Source organism: Chlorocebus sabaeus, chromosome 16 (assembly GCF_047675955.1).
Source record: "Chlorocebus sabaeus isolate Y175 chromosome 16, mChlSab1.0.hap1, whole genome shotgun sequence".
Classification (NCBI taxonomy): domain Eukaryota; kingdom Metazoa; phylum Chordata; class Mammalia; order Primates; family Cercopithecidae; genus Chlorocebus; species Chlorocebus sabaeus.
The window spans coordinates 195,847-213,248 of record NC_132919.1 but is presented as its reverse complement, the minus strand read 5'-3'; the positions used below and the strand labels follow the sequence as shown (position 1 = coordinate 213,248).

Here is a 17,402-nt window from a genome sequence, read left to right as displayed (position 1 = left end):
AAACATCAATGATCGATTTTAATAATTATCAATGATACTATTAATTAATAGGAATCCATTTATTAATTATGGATAATTATTTTAAATATATGATTATGCATACTTAAAATTAATTATTAACATTAATCACATTTAACAATATTATTAGTTCTTAATATTAATTATTATTTTATTACCAGCATCACTTAGTATTGATTTAAGTAACATTATTGCTGATATCATTATTTTATTATTAACAGTGATATTACTATTAATTATTAACAATAATCGTTAACATTTTTAACCAGTATTAGTTTTTACTATCTTTATTGTGATTATTAACATCGATGATTACTCTTAATTTTTCTTATATTTATTAATATTAATAATTAATAGACTTGTTCCTGGTATCCGGTGGGGAGAGGATATTACTCCCAATATCGAAGAAAGTGTACAGCCCTCTATGATGTTATTCCTAATAGCCAGGGGGTAGAGGATGACATTATTGAAACTATCGCAGTGGGTGTACAACCCTTCGGTCATCTCGTTCCTTATATCCTGGGTGGCAGAGGATGATAGGACTCCAAATATCGCAGAGGGCGTAGACCTCCCCCGTGATATTGTCCCTAACATCCAAAGGTGGAAAGGATGACATTTCTTCCGATTTCGCAGGGGGTGTACACCACCCCTGTGATATGGTTCCTAATATCCAGGAGGCGAGAGGATGATATTAGTTTCAATATTGCAGGAAGTGTACACTGCCTAGTGATATTGTTCTTAATATCCAGGGACGGAGAGGACTATATCACTCCCAATAGAGCAGGGGGTGTACACCCCTTCTGTGACATTGTTCCTAATAGCCAGCGGGGGAGAGGAAGGTATTACCCCCAATATCACAAGGGGGTGTATACCTTATATCCTGGAAGGGAGACGATGATACTAGTGGCAATATTGCAGGGGGTGTACACACCCACTGTGATATTGTTCCGAATATCCAGAGAAAGAGAAAATCATATGACTCCCAATGTCACAGGGTGTGTACATCCTCCTGTGATATTGTTTCTTATATTCAGGGGGAGAGGATGATATTACTCTCAATATCACAGGGGTTGTACACACCTCCTGCGGTATTGTTCTTAATATCCCGAAGGGGAGAGCATAATATTACTCTCAATATGGCAGGGGGTGTACACCTCCTTTGTAATATTGTTCTGAATATCCATGATGGGAGAGGATAGGACTCCCAATATCACAAGAAGTGTATAGCCGAGGCCGGGCGCGGTGGCTCATGCCTGTCATCTCAGCACTTTGGGAGGCCGAGACGGGCGGATCACGAGGTCAGGAGATCGAGACCATCCTGGCTAACACGGTGAAACCGTGTCTCTACTAAAAAATACAAAAAACTAGCTGGGCGAGGTGGCGGCGCCTGTAGTCCCAGCTACTCGGGAGGCTGAGGCAGGAGAATGGTGTAAACCCGGGAGGCGGAGCTTGCAGTGAGCTGAGATCCGGCCACTGCAGTCCAGCCTGGGCGACAGAGCAAGACTCCGTCTCAAAAAAAAAAAAAAAAAAAAAAAAAAAAAAAGAAGTGTACAGCCGCCTGTGATATAGTTCCTAAGATCTAGGTGGGGAGAGGATGATATTACTGCCCATATCACACGAGTTGTAAAACCACTTCAATATTTTGCCTACAATCCTGAGGGGAGAGGATGATATTACTCCCAATATCGAAGAAGGCGTACACCCCCCTGTGACACTATGCCCAATATCCACGTTGGAAGATGAAGACATTACGCCCAATATCGCAGGGGATGTACACCCACCTTGGGATATTTATTGTTCCTTATATTGAGAGGTGGAGAAGATGCTATTGTTCCCAATAACACAGGGGCTGTGGCGGTACACCCCTCCTGTGATACTGTTCTTAATATCATAGGGAAGCGAGGATGATACTACACCCAATATCACAGGGGGTATACACCCACCCAGTGATAATGTTCTTAATGTACTCCACCTCCCACCACCAGGGATATCGGTCCTAATATCCAGCGGAAGAGAGGATAACATTATGCCCAATATCGCAGGGGAGTGTACACACCCTCTGTGATGTTGTTCCTAGTATCCAAAGGTAGAGACGATGATATTACTGGCCGTATCGCAGGAGGTGTACACCCTTCTATGATACTGTTTTTGACATTCAGTAGGGGAGAGGACAACATTAATCCCAATATCGCAGAAGGTGTACAGACCCCTGTGATGTAGACCCTAATGTACAGGGGAAAGAGAAGACTATTGCTGTCAATATCGCAGGGGCTGTAACCACCCTGCCCCCTGTATATTGTTCCTAATATGCAGCGGGGTGGAGGCTCATAGTACTCCCAATATCCCAGAAGGTGCACACACCTGTGATAGAGTTCCTAATATCCAGCGGGAAAGAGGCTGATTTTACTTTCGAGATTGCAGTGGGTGTACAGCGCCCCCAAACCCGGGATATCTTTCCTAATATCCAGGCGGGAAGAAGATGACATGGCTGACAATATCGAAGTGTGTGGACACTTCTTCAGTGATATAGTTCCTGATATCCAGGAGGTGAGTGGATATTATTCCCAATAAAGTAGGAACCGTTCAGTCACCCTGGGATTTTGTCCTGGATTTTGTCCTTAATAACCACAAGGGAGAGGTGATATTACTACCAATATTGCAAGGGGTGTACACCCCTCCTGTGATATTGTTTCTGATATCCAGGAATGAAGATGGTATTAGTACTAATATTGAAGGGATGGACAGCCCCCATGGGATATTTTTCTAAAGATGCAGGCTGAAAGAGGATGAGACTCCCTCCAATACAACAAGGGGTGTACACCCTGCCTGTGATATGAATCCGAAAGCCTAGAAGAAGAGAGAATGACATTGCTTCCAAAAACACACGGGGTGTACACCCACCCTGTGATATTGTTCCTGTCATCTAAAGGAAGAGATGACGGTACTACTCCCACTACCGGAGAAGGTACACACCCCCCTGTGATATTGTTCCTCATAACTTGGGGGGAGAGCATGATATTACTTCCAGTATGACAGCGGCTTCACACCCAGTCTGTGATATTGCTCCTAATTTCCAGTAGGTAAAGTATGATGTTCCTGCCAAGAGAGTTAGTGGGTGTACAGCCGCCCTGTGATATGTCTCCGAATATTCAGGGAAAAACAGGAAGACATTACCCCAAATCTCCGAAAAAGTGTACACCCATTGTGTGATATGGTTCCTAATATCGGGAGGTGCAGAGGATGGTAATCTTTCTCCCATCGCAGGCTGTGTACACATAACCTGTGAAATTGTTCCTAATATCATGAACAAAAGAGACTGCTAATAATGGACACACATTTCAGGGGGGAATAATTATTAAGATCCACATCGTAAAGGGGAGTAATAGCGATCCTCTCTCTCCCCCTCACTGTTACAATCCACATCGCAGGGGGTGAGAAACACCCCACGATTTGGGGAGTAATAGCATCCCCTTCTCTCCCCCTGGCCTTATATAAGGAGGCTGGCCTTATATAAGTGCCCCCCAATGCCATCGCAGGCTTTAATGTATTCACTTAAAGTTTTTTCCTCATTTAGATCTGCCATTCTCTTAATAGTTCTAATTGCTGCCTGACGTTCTGTATTAGCATTTTCATGAGCAAGCAGCTGAACGATCACTTTCTTGGCATGAGAATTGGAAATAGCCTTTTGAGCCGCATCCTGCAAACGGGCGATAGAATCAGGATAAGGCTCCCTTGGACCCTGTTGAAATGTGTGAAAAGAAGGATAAGCAGTAGTAGGGTCGTGAATTTTTTCCCAGGCTCTTAGGCATGTAGTTCTGAGCTGATCAACAGCCTCATCACCCATTACCATCTGTTGATTTAGAGTACCCCATGCCTGTCCGATTCCAAGCAATTGATCAGGTGTGATATTAATGGAACGTTGGGCTTGAGCATTTCTGCCTGATTTGCTGCTTCATCCGTCCACCAGGTTTTCAATTGGAGAAATTCAGAGGGGGACAGGGTGGATCGGGCTAGTGCCTCCCAATCCATACGTATTCAACGTCTGTTATAAACCACACATTGTAACAAGGAATGAACATAAGGGGAATTTGGCCCAGATTGTCCAATTGCTTGCTTTAAGTCTTTTAATATTTTAAAAGGAAATGGCTCCCAGCATGCTTGAGTAAGTTCTCTGGCCTCTTCAGCTGGTGAAATAATTACCAGAAACTGCCAAGCATTCAAATCCCCCATTTCTCGTGCCTGGCGAATGGATGCCTGGATTGTCCCTGTGCCATAATTTGTATTTGGACCCGCTCGCAGCACTCCTCTACCATAATTAACAGGTGGGCAAGCCTAGATCATTCCCTCATCCTAATTGGCTGTTGGACAAGCCTGAAGCTTCCCTTCGACATAGTTACTGGCGGGACCTGCAACAATGGGAGCCGCAAGGCGTGGGCCTCAGGCTCCCCTTCCAAATATTCAGGAGGCTGGCCTGGGGGTGGCCATTCCAGACCTTCCCCTAAAGGCGCAGTGGGTGGCACAGTTTCTTTTATAAGTTTTTGGAGATTAGCATACATACCTTCCCGTTTCTCGCCCTTTTTTAAACGAGACTGTCATGGTTCACTTAGCTGATAATTAGACTCCTGATTATTCAACTTTCCTATGTCATCCTGGAACTCCTCCTTCTCCTCCTCAGTGTGGAAGGGCTCCAAGGGCTGTTTTAATTGCAGACCACACAGACCAAGCAGAGACTAGATTATGGCGGCCCTCCTGTTGTGCTCGTTTTAAGTCTGATCCGACCTTGTCCCAATCTTCTACATTCACGGTTCCATATTCTGGGAACCAAGGAGAATACTTGTCTACCAGAGGGAACAAAGATGTGAGATTTTGGGTACTGACAATTACCCCTCTGTGGCGCAGTAACTGCTGCACAAGGCTTAAGTAATTAGCGACCTTACTCTCAGCTCGACCCACATTTTCCCGAGGTTTCCCTGGAATTCCCCGAGCGCCCTCCTTACCCTGGAGCTTGAAGTGAAAACCTACTCGGGAGTCCTTTGTCGGTCGTCCTCAGCTTTCCAGGCTCTGGTGTTCCTTCACTGGATTATTTGTAGAGATTACAGGGAGCCCTGCGTTGGGCACCAGAGACAGCCTGGGCAACCGAGGGAGACCCCCGTTTCTACCAAAAAAAAAAAAAAAAAAAATTAGCGAGGTGTGGTGTCGCTTGCCTGTAATCTCAGCTACTCCATGAGAAGTCAGACAAAACCTGCCACCAGAGACTGATTTTCTTCTAAAATGCTTTCTCCAAAATATTTTTAAAACAAAAGGGGGAAATTGGAAAGGAAAATATTTTGGGCCCCGCAAATCACTAAGATAAAGGGAAAAATCAATCTGGGAACTGCTTAGGGCAAACCTGCCTCCCATTCTATTCAAAGTCATCCGCTGCTCGCTGAGAAGAATGCATATATTATTGCCTCCTTTGGAAAGGCTCATCAGAAACTCAGAAGAATGCAACCATTCCTCTCTCACCTGCCTGTGACCTGGAAGCCCCCTCCTGGCTTCCAGTTGACCCACTTTTGCTTCTGGTTGTAACCGGATCAAACCAGTGTTCATCTTACATATGTTGATTGATGTCTCCTGTCTCCCTAAAATGTATAAAACTGTCAGATACAGTTTCTCTTCCAAGGTTTGGCATGTTAACGTTCTTGTGTTTTGTTGTCAAACCCAACTTTCTTGTTCTCCATTCCTCCTTGCCCTTAGTTACTGTAAACAACCTTCCCCCTGTCAGTTCTAACCAATCACTCACATCTGTTCCCTTGGTTACCTGCTCTGCACCCATTTCTCCCTTCCAAACCACACGTCCCACCATTGTAACTCACGACTCCCTTCCCCCTTCCTTATTTGGGAAAGTATTCACAAATAGCCAACCGGGTCAGTGTAGATCTTGAGGTCTGGCCCCAGCCCATGCCAGAGGTGGGGATTGCGTCAGGAATGAAAACCCCTGCTTTCCTTTGTTCCGTGCGGTCTTGCGATTGTGATTGATGCCAGCAGCACGCTTCCACAGAGGTAAATTGCGTTGCTGATAAAACTTTTACTTGAGTGCTGGTTTCACCTTGGGGCACCGAGCATTTATCTCCAACAAAACCAAGCTGTGCTCTGACCACCTTGGGCAGCTGTCATCAGGACATCCAGAGGCTGTGTCATGCACAAGCATCCCCAACCTTGACAAAATAAACTTTCTAAATACTCTTATCCCCAAATGCTCAGGGAGACTGGTTTGAATAATCATAAAACTCCGAGGCTGCACTCCAGCCTGGGCGACAGAGCAAGACTCTGTTTCAGAAGTAATAAAATAAAATAAAATAAAATAAAATAAAATAAAAATCAAATCTCCGGTCTCCCGCACAGCCGACTCTGCGTGAATTACTCCTTCTCTATTGCTATTCCCCCCGTCTTGAGAAATCGGCTCTGTCTAGGTAGCGGGCAAGGTGAACCCACTGGGCAGTTACAGAATTGTCACTATATTGCTTGCAATTTTATATATATATTATGCACAAATAGCTATAACCTTGTATAGGAGGTTAAATGCAAATGTGCTCCTTGCGTGGTCAGATCCCAGCGCAGGAAGGACGCACCCCCTACAAACCCCTAGGCCAAAACGATCATTCTGGCCACATCCAGCCTCACGTGAGATCGCAATCTCCTGTCACTCAGGGCCTGAGGGGGCGGGGCCTGAAGCCCCATACAATCAGGGAAGCTGGGGTGGAGACCCGTCAATCAGGCGCGCCGCCGGAAAGGAGAGGGTGGCTTCCGGGACCCGGCTGGCGGGCGCTTTGTCTCGCCTTCGCCACCGTAGGCTCTTTCTGTGAGTCTCCGCTGCGGCTTCCTGGCTCTGGGAGGCCCGGTGGCTCTGCAGCAGCCTCGGCCACCCTGTGACCTGCGGGTGTTGGGACGTCCGTAGCGGGCGCCAGGACACCAGGGAAGCCGAGGAACGGTGAGTGGACTGCGCCTGGCTTCCGGAAGTGGGGAAGAGGGCTGGGTGAAACCTGCTGGAACCAGCCATGGGCTGCGGAACCTGCGGACCGAGTCGCGGCGGCGCAGCCGGGCCTCAGTCCCCTTCTGCGCAGGGCCGGGCGGCGCGGGCAGCGGGACCCCTGCGTCCTGTCTGTACCTGCGGGCACCACTTCCGCCGGCCGGAGTCCTCTCCGGAACCCCGCGCCTCCCCCACCCAGTTAGTGCGGTGACCACGGGAGGGTGATCCGGGAGAGCCCGGCTCGGTGTGCGGGGTTCCAGCGTGGGAGGAGCTGTGGTTCATGGAGCTTCCGGTCCCACCTTTCTCCCCCTAAAATTAACCTGAGGCTTTGTTAAAACGTTAAACGGTGTGTTTGAGCAAACAGCGATTCATAAACGGGTACCGCAGTCATGGTTTATGGTTTGGGGTTCACGGGAGGGGCGTAAATGAGAGGCTCTGATAAGGTGAATGAGGAAGCAAACCATACATATATACACACACACATATACATACATATATACACACACACACATATATATATATATATGTTTTTTTTCTTTTTTTTTGAGACGGAGTCTCACCCTGTCGCCAGGCTGGAGTGCAATGATGCAGTCTCAGCTCACTGCAACCTCTGACTCCCGGGTTCAAGCGATTCTCCTGCCTCAGCCTCCTAAGTAGCTGGGCTTATAGGCGCCACCACCACGTCCAGCTAATTTTTGTATGTTTAGTAGAGACAGGGTTTCGCCATGTTGGCTAGGTTGGTTTCGAACTCCTGACCTTAATTGATCACCCTCCTCGGCCTCCTAAAGCGCCGGGATTACAGGCGTGAGGCACCTTGGCCAAAATATTTTTCTGTTTCCAAACATTTTACACGAGAGGAAAGCGGAGAATAAATCATCTGACACTCTACTGTAAAAAAAATCTTTGTGCCTCTCTTCTTTTCATCTTTCCTAAGTGTACATATGACCAAAATGTCTTTAGGTCGAGGCCCCCCCGTGAAAACTTGACAGGGTGTTGTGTCCTCAGCCACTCTCCTGTCTTTTCCTAGTCCTGGCATTTTAGAACTGTCTGGGGATGACCCAGGATACCCACAGTGGCCATGTCTATTGGAGGGTCTAGTGAGTATCAGCCCCGGGGTCACCTCATCCCCAAGGACAGCCTGAGGTAGGGGGTAGAGTCTCTCAGGGGAGTAGCTGGATGCTCTTGGCCCCGGGGTCACCTCATCCCCAAGGACAGCCTGAGGTAGGGGGTAGAGTCTCTCAGGGGAGCAGCTGGATGCTCTTGGCCTTAGAGGAATCTCCTGGTATAGTTTCATCTCAAATGGTGACCCCTTAAGGTCATTAAAATTTTAGGACATTAAAATGAATGGACAATACAACGTAATGTGATTAAAGCTATGTCATTAAAACTGTTCCTCCAGCCGGAGTTTTTATTCCTCGGAGACACATTGATGGTTTGCCAATGGGATGGTGATATTGAGAGGAAAAGGCAGAAATGGTTTCTGCTCTCTAGCTTGTCTCAGACTTGTGAAGAGAGAAAAACCGTCCCAAAGGACAAGGAAAACCCACCCCAGAGAGGATGTGCAAGAACCTGAATATTAAAATGCACTTAAGGCGCACAGGAGGACAAAGAGCAGTGCCAGTGCCTCCTAGGTAGTCATTGAGTACTTTACTGAACAGGATGGGTGTCCTAAGGGATAGAATGGCCTGCCGTGACACTTAGAAAGGTCTGCGTTGGAGTCAGCACTGCCTCTCCCTGAGTTTATTACCTTGAAAAGGCTTGTCCGCTTATTTGAGTTTCAGGTTTTCACTGACTGTAAGATACATTTTGTCAGTACAGCTTGAAAGATAAAAATACTATTTCCAAAGAGGTAAGGTAAAATGATGTATTTCGTTTGCTAAAAATTCGTGTTTATTTCTTCCCCAGAGTGAGTGTAGTAAGTTTTAAAGTTCTGTTCTTTTAAAGGGTAATTTCAAATGGAATTGTAGGACTTAGCTTTGTAAATGCTACTGGTGAAATAAAAGTGTGATAGATAAATTGATGATTTAGAAAGATTCACCAAAATGTCAGTTCCCCTCTTGTAGCTTGGTGAAGAATTTATGACAGTGGACACATGTGTATCCTCTTATCTGGGTGTCTGAGTGTTGTTTTTTGTTTTTTGGAGATGCTGTCTTGCTCTGTAGCCCGGCTGGAGTGCAGTGGCGCCATCTCTGCTTACTGCAACCTCCTCCTCCCGAGTTCAAGTGATTCTCCTGTGTCAGCCTCCCGAGTAACTGGGATTATAGGCACCCACCACCACACCCAGCTAATTTTCATATTTTTAGTAAACACAGGGTTTTAGGCCTGGCATGGTGGCTTATGCCTGTAATCCCAGCCCTTTGGGAGGCCAAGGTGGTTGGATCACGAGGTCAGGAGTTCCAGAGCAGCCTGGCCAACATGGTGAAACCCTGTCTTTACTAAAAATACGAAAAAATTAGCTGAGCGTGGTGGCAGGCACCTGTAATCCCAGCTACTCGGGAGGCCGAGGCAAGAGAATTGCTTGAACCCGGGAGGTGGAGGTTGCAGTGAGCCAAGATCTTGCCACTGCACCCCAGCCCAAGGGACAATGCGAGACTCTGTCTCAAAAACAAATAAACAAACAAACAACAAAAAGACGGGATTTTTGCCATGTTGGCCAGGCTGGTCTCAACCTCCTGACCTCAGGTGATCCCCTGCCTCAGCCTCCCAAGGTGCTGGGATTATAGGTGTGAGCCACGATGCCTGGCCCACTCTATTTTCTTTTTATTCCCTAAACTTTAATATGTTTGAGTTGGTCTGTTCCTTTATCACTTTTTTCTTACATAAAAAAATTCTGCCTAATCCTTCGTTAAAAAAAAATCTTCCTGTGACTTCTGAAAGTATTCTGGTTTTATCTTTTGTATTTGAATATATAATAAGATGATTATTGTTCATGGAATAGAGAAGAATGCAATACATTTTCCCAAGTAGGTGCCAGCCTGGTTTGCCTCATATTGTAAAGTGCATGTAATTTCTTTTTCTATTCTATAGTGCCTACTCTATCATTCCTCAACTTTCCATATAGATGCTGGGTCATTAAGACTTTCTTTTCCCTTGGTCTGCTTGCTCATCTCTCTGCTAACACTGTGCTGTCCTGAATATTTTTGTATGAAAATCTTAGAAGTATGTTAGACAAGCCATCACTCTTTTTTTAGATGACTAAAAATGATTAGACATTGGTCATCTTTACTACATACGAAAGAGTAGCTTTTCTTGCCTAAAACCACCTGATTTGGGAATTTATGTGGTTTCATAGGAATAGCATCTGGAAGTGGTGACATTAATGTCATTTTAAAAAGCATGTGTCCTATTTCCTCTTATTCCTTTCTGCCTTGATATTGTGCAATGGAAATTTGAAAAATTGTTGTATTAGTATTGTTAAATATCAATTATTGGTTTTATTTACTACTCAATTAAATTTAATAAGCCTATTCTCTCTTGGTGTAATCACGTGGAATGGGTTCACTTCCACAGTTAGCAAGTGACAGCACATGTAAAATATTGTCTACCAGGGAAATTCATTGAACACTTAGTGTTCAGACTGTGTTTTTGTGTCTGGTTCCCTAAGCACCACTGCAGTGACACAGAATAATAGACTTTCAGCAGAAGAAGTTTTGGAAAATATACTGCATAAACCATTTAGATGCAGTGAGTCATTCTTATTACTTGGGTTGGTGGAATCCCTTTCAAAATGTAAGTTCCTAATACAAACAAAGATTGAACTTTGCGAGCAGGTATTTTTAAGAATAAGTAGTCTCAGGACTGATAATATTAACTCACTTATGCACATCAGGTAGGACTTTAGTATGACAGATACTAGAAATGTACAAAGTGAAGTTAAAAGGTAACTCCTAGCAGCATATCGTAATCTTACTCCCTGGATTCTCTAATGAGATGGGTGTTTCTACTTTGCTGTTGCCTTTTTGAATAGTTCAATTCTAGCATTAGTACTGCTGTGTGGGAGGGAGTATGTGTGAACAGAGTAAGAGTTGTGACAATCAAGTCATAGAATAAATGCTTGGAAATTTTAGAATCTTGTAAACAGCTTATGAATTGAGTATACATTCCCAGTGCTCTCAGTCTCACTCATCCTTCTATCCACATGTGTGGAATGTTTTAGGACTCCGTGGCTTTTGAGGATGTGGCTGTGAACTTTACCCAGCAGGAATGGGCTTTGCTAGATTCTTCTCAGAAGAATCTCTCCAGAGAAGTGATGCAGGAAACCTGCAGGAACCTGGCTTCTGTAGGTAAGAATGACAACACATTTCACTTAATTACAGAAGTATTTCCCTATCATCAGTGCTATTTGTGATTTGGAATGGGGCAAGGGAATGATTTGGTGAATAAATCAGGCATGGGCACTGTGTACAATGAACATGAAATCTAGTAATGTTTCTATAGTTTGAAATAATTCATGATAATTTTGTGCATCTGCATTTTAGGAAAAAACGGAAAGACCAGAATATTGAAGATCACTTCAAAAAACTTGGGAAAGATACAAGATAATTTGCACTGAGAAGAGGAAATAAAGTCCTCTGAAGGAATCTTAGCATGTCATGAATTTAAAAACAAGCAATCAAAGCAAATAAGAGTCACTTGAAATTCATTTCCTTTTAGAAAAATTTCACCCAAAATGTAACGTACATCATTGTAGCAGTCAGTGTTTGGAAAACAGTTTACTTGAAAATAGTACTACAAAAGTGTATATGAATGTTACTATTTTGGTCATAGCCATGCAGGTGGTAGCTGTGTTTTCAGTAGTAGCCCCTTTACTTTCAAATAATTCAGTCGTGGCACAAAAACAAAAACAAAACAAAACAAAAATGCATTTTCCCTAGTATTGGTAGCAGTGTAAGTCGAAGACCTATGAATGAGTAGAAAGTTATTACACCAACCAATAATAATGTGCTTGTCATTTTTTTTACAGAAATCATATGGCACAGGGACTGCGTGAAAGCAAAGAAGGTAGTCAGTATGATGGACAAGTTGTCAGCCACATTCCAAATCTTGATCTGAATGAGAACATTTCTACTGGATTAAAACAATGTGAATGCAGTATTTGTGGAAAAGTCTTTGTACATCATTCCCTCCTTAATAGGCACATCCTAGCTCACTCAGGATACAAAACATATGGAGAGAAGCAATATAAATGTGAACAGTGTGGGAAACTCTTTGTTTCTGTTCCAGGTGTTAGAAGGCACAGGATAATGCACAGTGGAAATCCAGCTTATAAATGTACGATATGTGGGAAAGCTTTTCATTTTCTCAATTCAGTTGAAAGACATCAGAGAACTCACACAGGAGAAAAATCCTATAAATGTAAACAATGTGGTAAAGCGTTCACTGTTTCTGGTTCTTGTCTAATACATGGACGAACTGACACTGGAGAGAAACCCTACGAATGTAAGGAATGTGGGAAAACACTCAGATTTTCTTGTTTTAAGATGCATGAAAGGACTCACACTGGAGAGAGATGTACCAAATGTGATAAAGCCTTCAGCTGTTCCACTTCCCTTCATGACCATGGAAGCATTCATACTGGAGAGAGACCCTATGAATGTAAACAATGTGGCAAAGCCTTTAGTCGTTTGAGTTCCCTTTGTAACCATAGAAGTACTCATACTGGAGAGAAACCCTATGAATGTAAACAATGTGACCAAGCCTTCCGTCGCCTCAGTTCCCTTCACCTCCACGAAAGAATTCATACTGGAGAAAAACCCTATGAATGTAAGAGATGCGGTAAAGCCTACACGTTCCAGTTACCTTATGCGCCACTAAAGAAGTCATGCTATAGAGGTTGGGTGTAGTGACTCAGCCTATAATCCCAGCACTTTGGGAGGCCAAGGTGTGTGTATTGCTTGAGCCCAGGAGTTCATAACCAGCCTGGATTAAAACAATGTGAAGCAACCTGGGCATCGTGGTGAAACTGTCTCTACAAAAAATAAAATAATGCTGGGCCCGGTGGCTCATGCCAGCTACTCGGGAGGCTGAGGCAGGAGAATGGCGTGAACCCGGGAGGCGGAGCTTGCAGTGAGCCGAGATCGCACCACTGCGCTCCAGCTTGGGCGACAGGCAGACTCCGTCTCAAAACAAAAACAAAGAAAATAATTAGCTGGGCATGGTGGCACATTTCAGTTGTCTTAGTTCTTTTTCAAGGACATAAAAGGCCACAGGGGGTTGGAGGGAAGCCCTGTGCATGTGGATCACGAGGTCAGGAGATCGAGACCATTCTGGCCAACATGGTGAAACCTCGTCTCTACTAAAAATACAAAAATAGCTGGGTGTGGTAGCATATGCTTGTAATCCCAGCTACTCAGGAGGCTGAGGCACTTGAACCCAGGAGGTGGAGGTTGCAGGGAGCCGAGATTGTGCCACTGCGCTCCAGCCTGGCGACAGAGTGAGACTCCATCTCAAAAATAAATAAATAAATAAAGCCCCTTGAATATAAGAAATGTGGTAAAACATTTACTCTTTCCCATTCCCTCATAAACATGAAAGAACTCACACTGCACAGAAACCTTAAGAATGTAGGAAATGTGGTCAAACCTTCAGATTTTCCTGAAGATTTGGGAGGGCTCAGAGTGGAGAAAAGGCTTTTGAATTTAAATTTATGGTAAGGCCTTCGCTTGTGTAAATTCCATTTGAAGATGTCAGCTCATTCCTGAGAAAAACCCTATGAATGTCTAGAATGTTTGAGTGTTTCATTTCTCTCATACCCACTTAAGGACATATGAAAATGCACACTGTAGCTGGCTGGACCTTGTAAATACAAGAACGTACACAGGGTTAAAACTCTAACAGTTTAGAAACTACAAGAATATTTTCAGTTTTAACATTTACTTGAAAAGCCGTGTGAAAACTCCCACTGGAAAGAAGTTCTATAAGTGAAGCTTTTCTAATTTGGAAAGCCTGGTGCAAATTAATTATCGTGCAGTGCTTGAAAAAAATCTATGAAATGTTACACAAGTTACTAGTATATTTTTATCAGTGGCCCATTCTTAAAGAGTCTTGAGTATGCATTTCACCTTGTTTTGCAGGGAAACCTTGAGGTGAGAGTTCTGTAAGTGCTCTTTAAGCAGTAGTACTTGAATTTCATAGATAATGATATTTTCTTAAATCTGTTGGTAGAATTTTTGTCTATTCATTTGATAATGTGCTGGATTCATAGTTGAATTTGGATGTTTTTCTAATATGTAGGTAAGTTTAATTTTTTTCATTATTATTTCTTTTTGAGATGGAGTCTCACTCTGTTGCCCAGGCTGGAGTGCAGTGGTGCGATCTCGGCTCAGTGCAACCTCCGCCCCCTGGGTTTAAGCGATTCTCCTGCCTCAGCCTTCCGAGTAGCTGGGACTACAGGTGAACGCCACTACATCCAGCTAATTCTTTGTATTTTTAGTAGAGACAGGGTTTCACCATGTTGGCTAGGCTGGTCTTGAACTCCTGACCTCGTGATTTGCCCGCCTTGGCCTCCCAAAGTGCTGGGATTACAGGCATGAGCCACTGCGCCCGGTCAAGTAAGTTTCATTTGTATGTATTGTCCTGTGATTAATGGACCAGTGAATAATGATTGTGAATTCTTGGGATTGTCTTACTAGCCTCATTTGGCAAATTTTGATTATCCCTTTTCCATTATACACATCCCACCTATTTTTATTAAATGAAAAACTACTCTTGATGTAAAGATATTTATTTTTTGCTAATAATGAGTTGGTATTAATTCCTAAGTACGTACAGTTTACCCAGGTGACGGAGCTTGCAGTGCGCCGAGATCACACCATGGCACTCCAGCAAGGGTGACAGAGCGAGATTCTGTGTCAAAAACAAAAAAAAAAGGAATATCCTCACTTTTTTTTTTTTTTTTTTGAGACGGAGTCTCGCTCTGTCGCCCAGGCTGGAGTGCAGTGGCCGGATCTCAGCTCACTGCAAGCTCCGCCTCCCGGGTTTACTCCATTCTCCTGCCTCAGCCTCCTGAGTAGCTGGGACTACAGGCGCCCCCCACCTCGCCCAGCTAGTTTTTTTTTTGTATTTTTTAGTAGAGACGGGGTTTCACCAGGTTAGCCAGGATGGTCTCGATCTCCTGACCTCGTGATCCGCCCGTCTCGGCCTCCCAAAGTGCTGGGATTACAGGCTTGAGCCACCGCGCCCGGCCATATCCTCACTTTTTTAATGTTATACCACTCTCCGCGCTCAAGTTAATCCCTGTTTGGGCCTGTGGGAGCTTACACCATCCTCCTGTATGTAATTAATAACTGATGTCTGGCTTATCTGTTTAGTAATAGATGTTATGTGTTTAACGGTGCCAGTAAACATAGGGTGCTAATTCCTTCCTCACCAGTGGGGTGCATGAGACGCTATTGAAACAATTGGCAGCACGAATGGAATGGATCAGCCCTCATGCAGGACACCAGCTCAACTTGACCGACCTGCTGTGGGCTGACTGTTCCGTAACACATCAGCAGTCACCTGGGTCAGAACCGTGAGCTGACGATGGGCCTTCCCTTTGGTCTGCACAGTGTTTTGTGGTCTTCAGGTGTTGTCATCTTCTTCCACACTAAAATGCTCTCATCTCCTAGACATCAATGTTTAACTGCACCCCAGCATGAACTTTGGCCTGTGCTTAGCAGGCAGTTTTGAGGCCCTGGCTTATAAATGCACAAAAGCACAGCACATAAGCCAACACTTAAGTCCTAATTAGCAAGAATCAGGCTGTATCTCTGTAGTCCCTGCATCTGCTCTGGTCACCATCTCTGTGTGCTTAGGGCAGCCATGTGAACATTATTAATTATTTTACACTCCAAGACAATAGTTATTATGTAAGAAGTAGTGGCCTTGTTTGTTTCTTGTGCTGCTGCTCCCCTTGCTGCTGTACCATACACCCTCCTGATGAGGTGTACATCTATGGTGCCTCATGGTTCAGGCACTGCTGAGTAAAGAAAATGGGAAGAAATAGTTTGATATTAACCCCTACCGAAGCATATGAAGAAGCGTCTCAGCTGCTTTCATTGAAAAATTCCTGACCAGGGTATGGGCTTTTCTTATAACTGCTGCTTATCAGCATGTCAAAAGTCTCATCTTCGGACTGCAAGTCTTGATGGCCTTAGTTATAGTGGCCTTACTGCATGTGGAGCTAACCCCATGAAGATGGAGTGACACTCTGGAGGATTAGGTGGTCTCCTCCAATGTGGGTTGATGGGTTTCTGAACTCTTTCCTTTAACCATGCAGAGAGTCTACACTGCCAGTGATCATATGCCACGACTCTATAGATGTAGAAATTCAAAATATTCTGAAATAGTTTCCATTGAAAGGAAATAGAAAAGCGGTCTGGTGCCACGCTCTGGTTAAGAGAACTAGTAGATGGCTCACAAGAACACTCTGTCGCTACTGTCTGTGCCTCTGTCACAGCAAATATCCCGATCCTTCAGTTTTAAGGGTACAGGGCCATTTTCCTCCCTTTCTTACTGGTAGTTTTCAAGATTGCTGTATGATATGCTGGGAAGGCGATATCCTGATAATCAAGTGACATTGGTCAGAACAGCCCAGGCTCTGTTATAGGCCCTGCTCGAAACAGAATGGCCTTTAACGCTTGTGTCCAGCAAACCACATCCTGGGAGAAAACTCAATGTGGGCTGCTTTCTGGGGTCCCTCAGTTGTAGTGCAAGTGAAGCATTTATAGTCAAAACTCCAACCATCTGCTCTGGGTAACCTTCCTGATCTTGTGGTAGTGGTTCATATTGAATCCTAGACTTCTGTTGTCTTTTGTTTGCTATTTGTAAGTAATAAATTCACTTCATGGAATTTATCTATGAATGTATTTGACCTCATTGTACTCAGAAAAGTTGGTAGCCATTACACAGTGAACCCGCTTCATAATTGGTGAAAACACCTATGGCCCCCTTGTGCCACAGCAAGGAGGTTCATTCAGCCAAACATAAACTTCATGTTTGTAAAACCCTGTAACACAATTATTACCATGTGGGAGGCCTTTAACAATGGTGATGCTGATTTGAAAAACTCTGAAGGAAGAAATTTACTCAAATGGGTTGGGTACATGGGAGTTCCTCCTAATTCCAAGAAACCCTTACTCCCCTCCACCTAAAAAGAGTGGAGAGGCCGGGTGCGGTGGCTCAGGCCTGTAATCTGAGCACTTTGGGAGGCCGAGGTGGGCAGATCACAAGGTCAGGGGTTCAAGACCAGCCTGAATAACATGGGGAAGCCCCATCTCTACTAAAAATACAAAAATTAGCCGGGCGTGGTGGCAGACACCTGTAATCCCAGCTACTCGGGAGGCTGAGGCAGGAGAATCGCTTGAACCTGGGAGGCGGAGGTTACAGTGAGTCA

The 17,402-nt window shown here is 44.4% G+C and overlaps 1 protein-coding gene across 1 annotated transcript in view; it reads left to right on the top strand.

Annotated features, from left to right (window-relative positions):
* The window catches only part of LOC119620259 (uncharacterized), a 37,495-nt gene extending 20,632 nt beyond the window's left edge, over positions 1–16,863 (top strand). Inside the window, 4 exon segments of the mRNA XM_073023831.1 lie at positions 11,184–11,316; positions 11,514–11,559; positions 11,985–12,812; positions 12,814–16,863. Of these exon segments, the coding sequence (XP_072879932.1) occupies positions 11,184–11,316; positions 11,514–11,559; positions 11,985–12,812; positions 12,814–12,925 (1,119 nt within the window). The 3' untranslated portion in view covers positions 12,926–16,863.
* Positions 16,864–17,402: the final 539 nt, after the last annotated feature.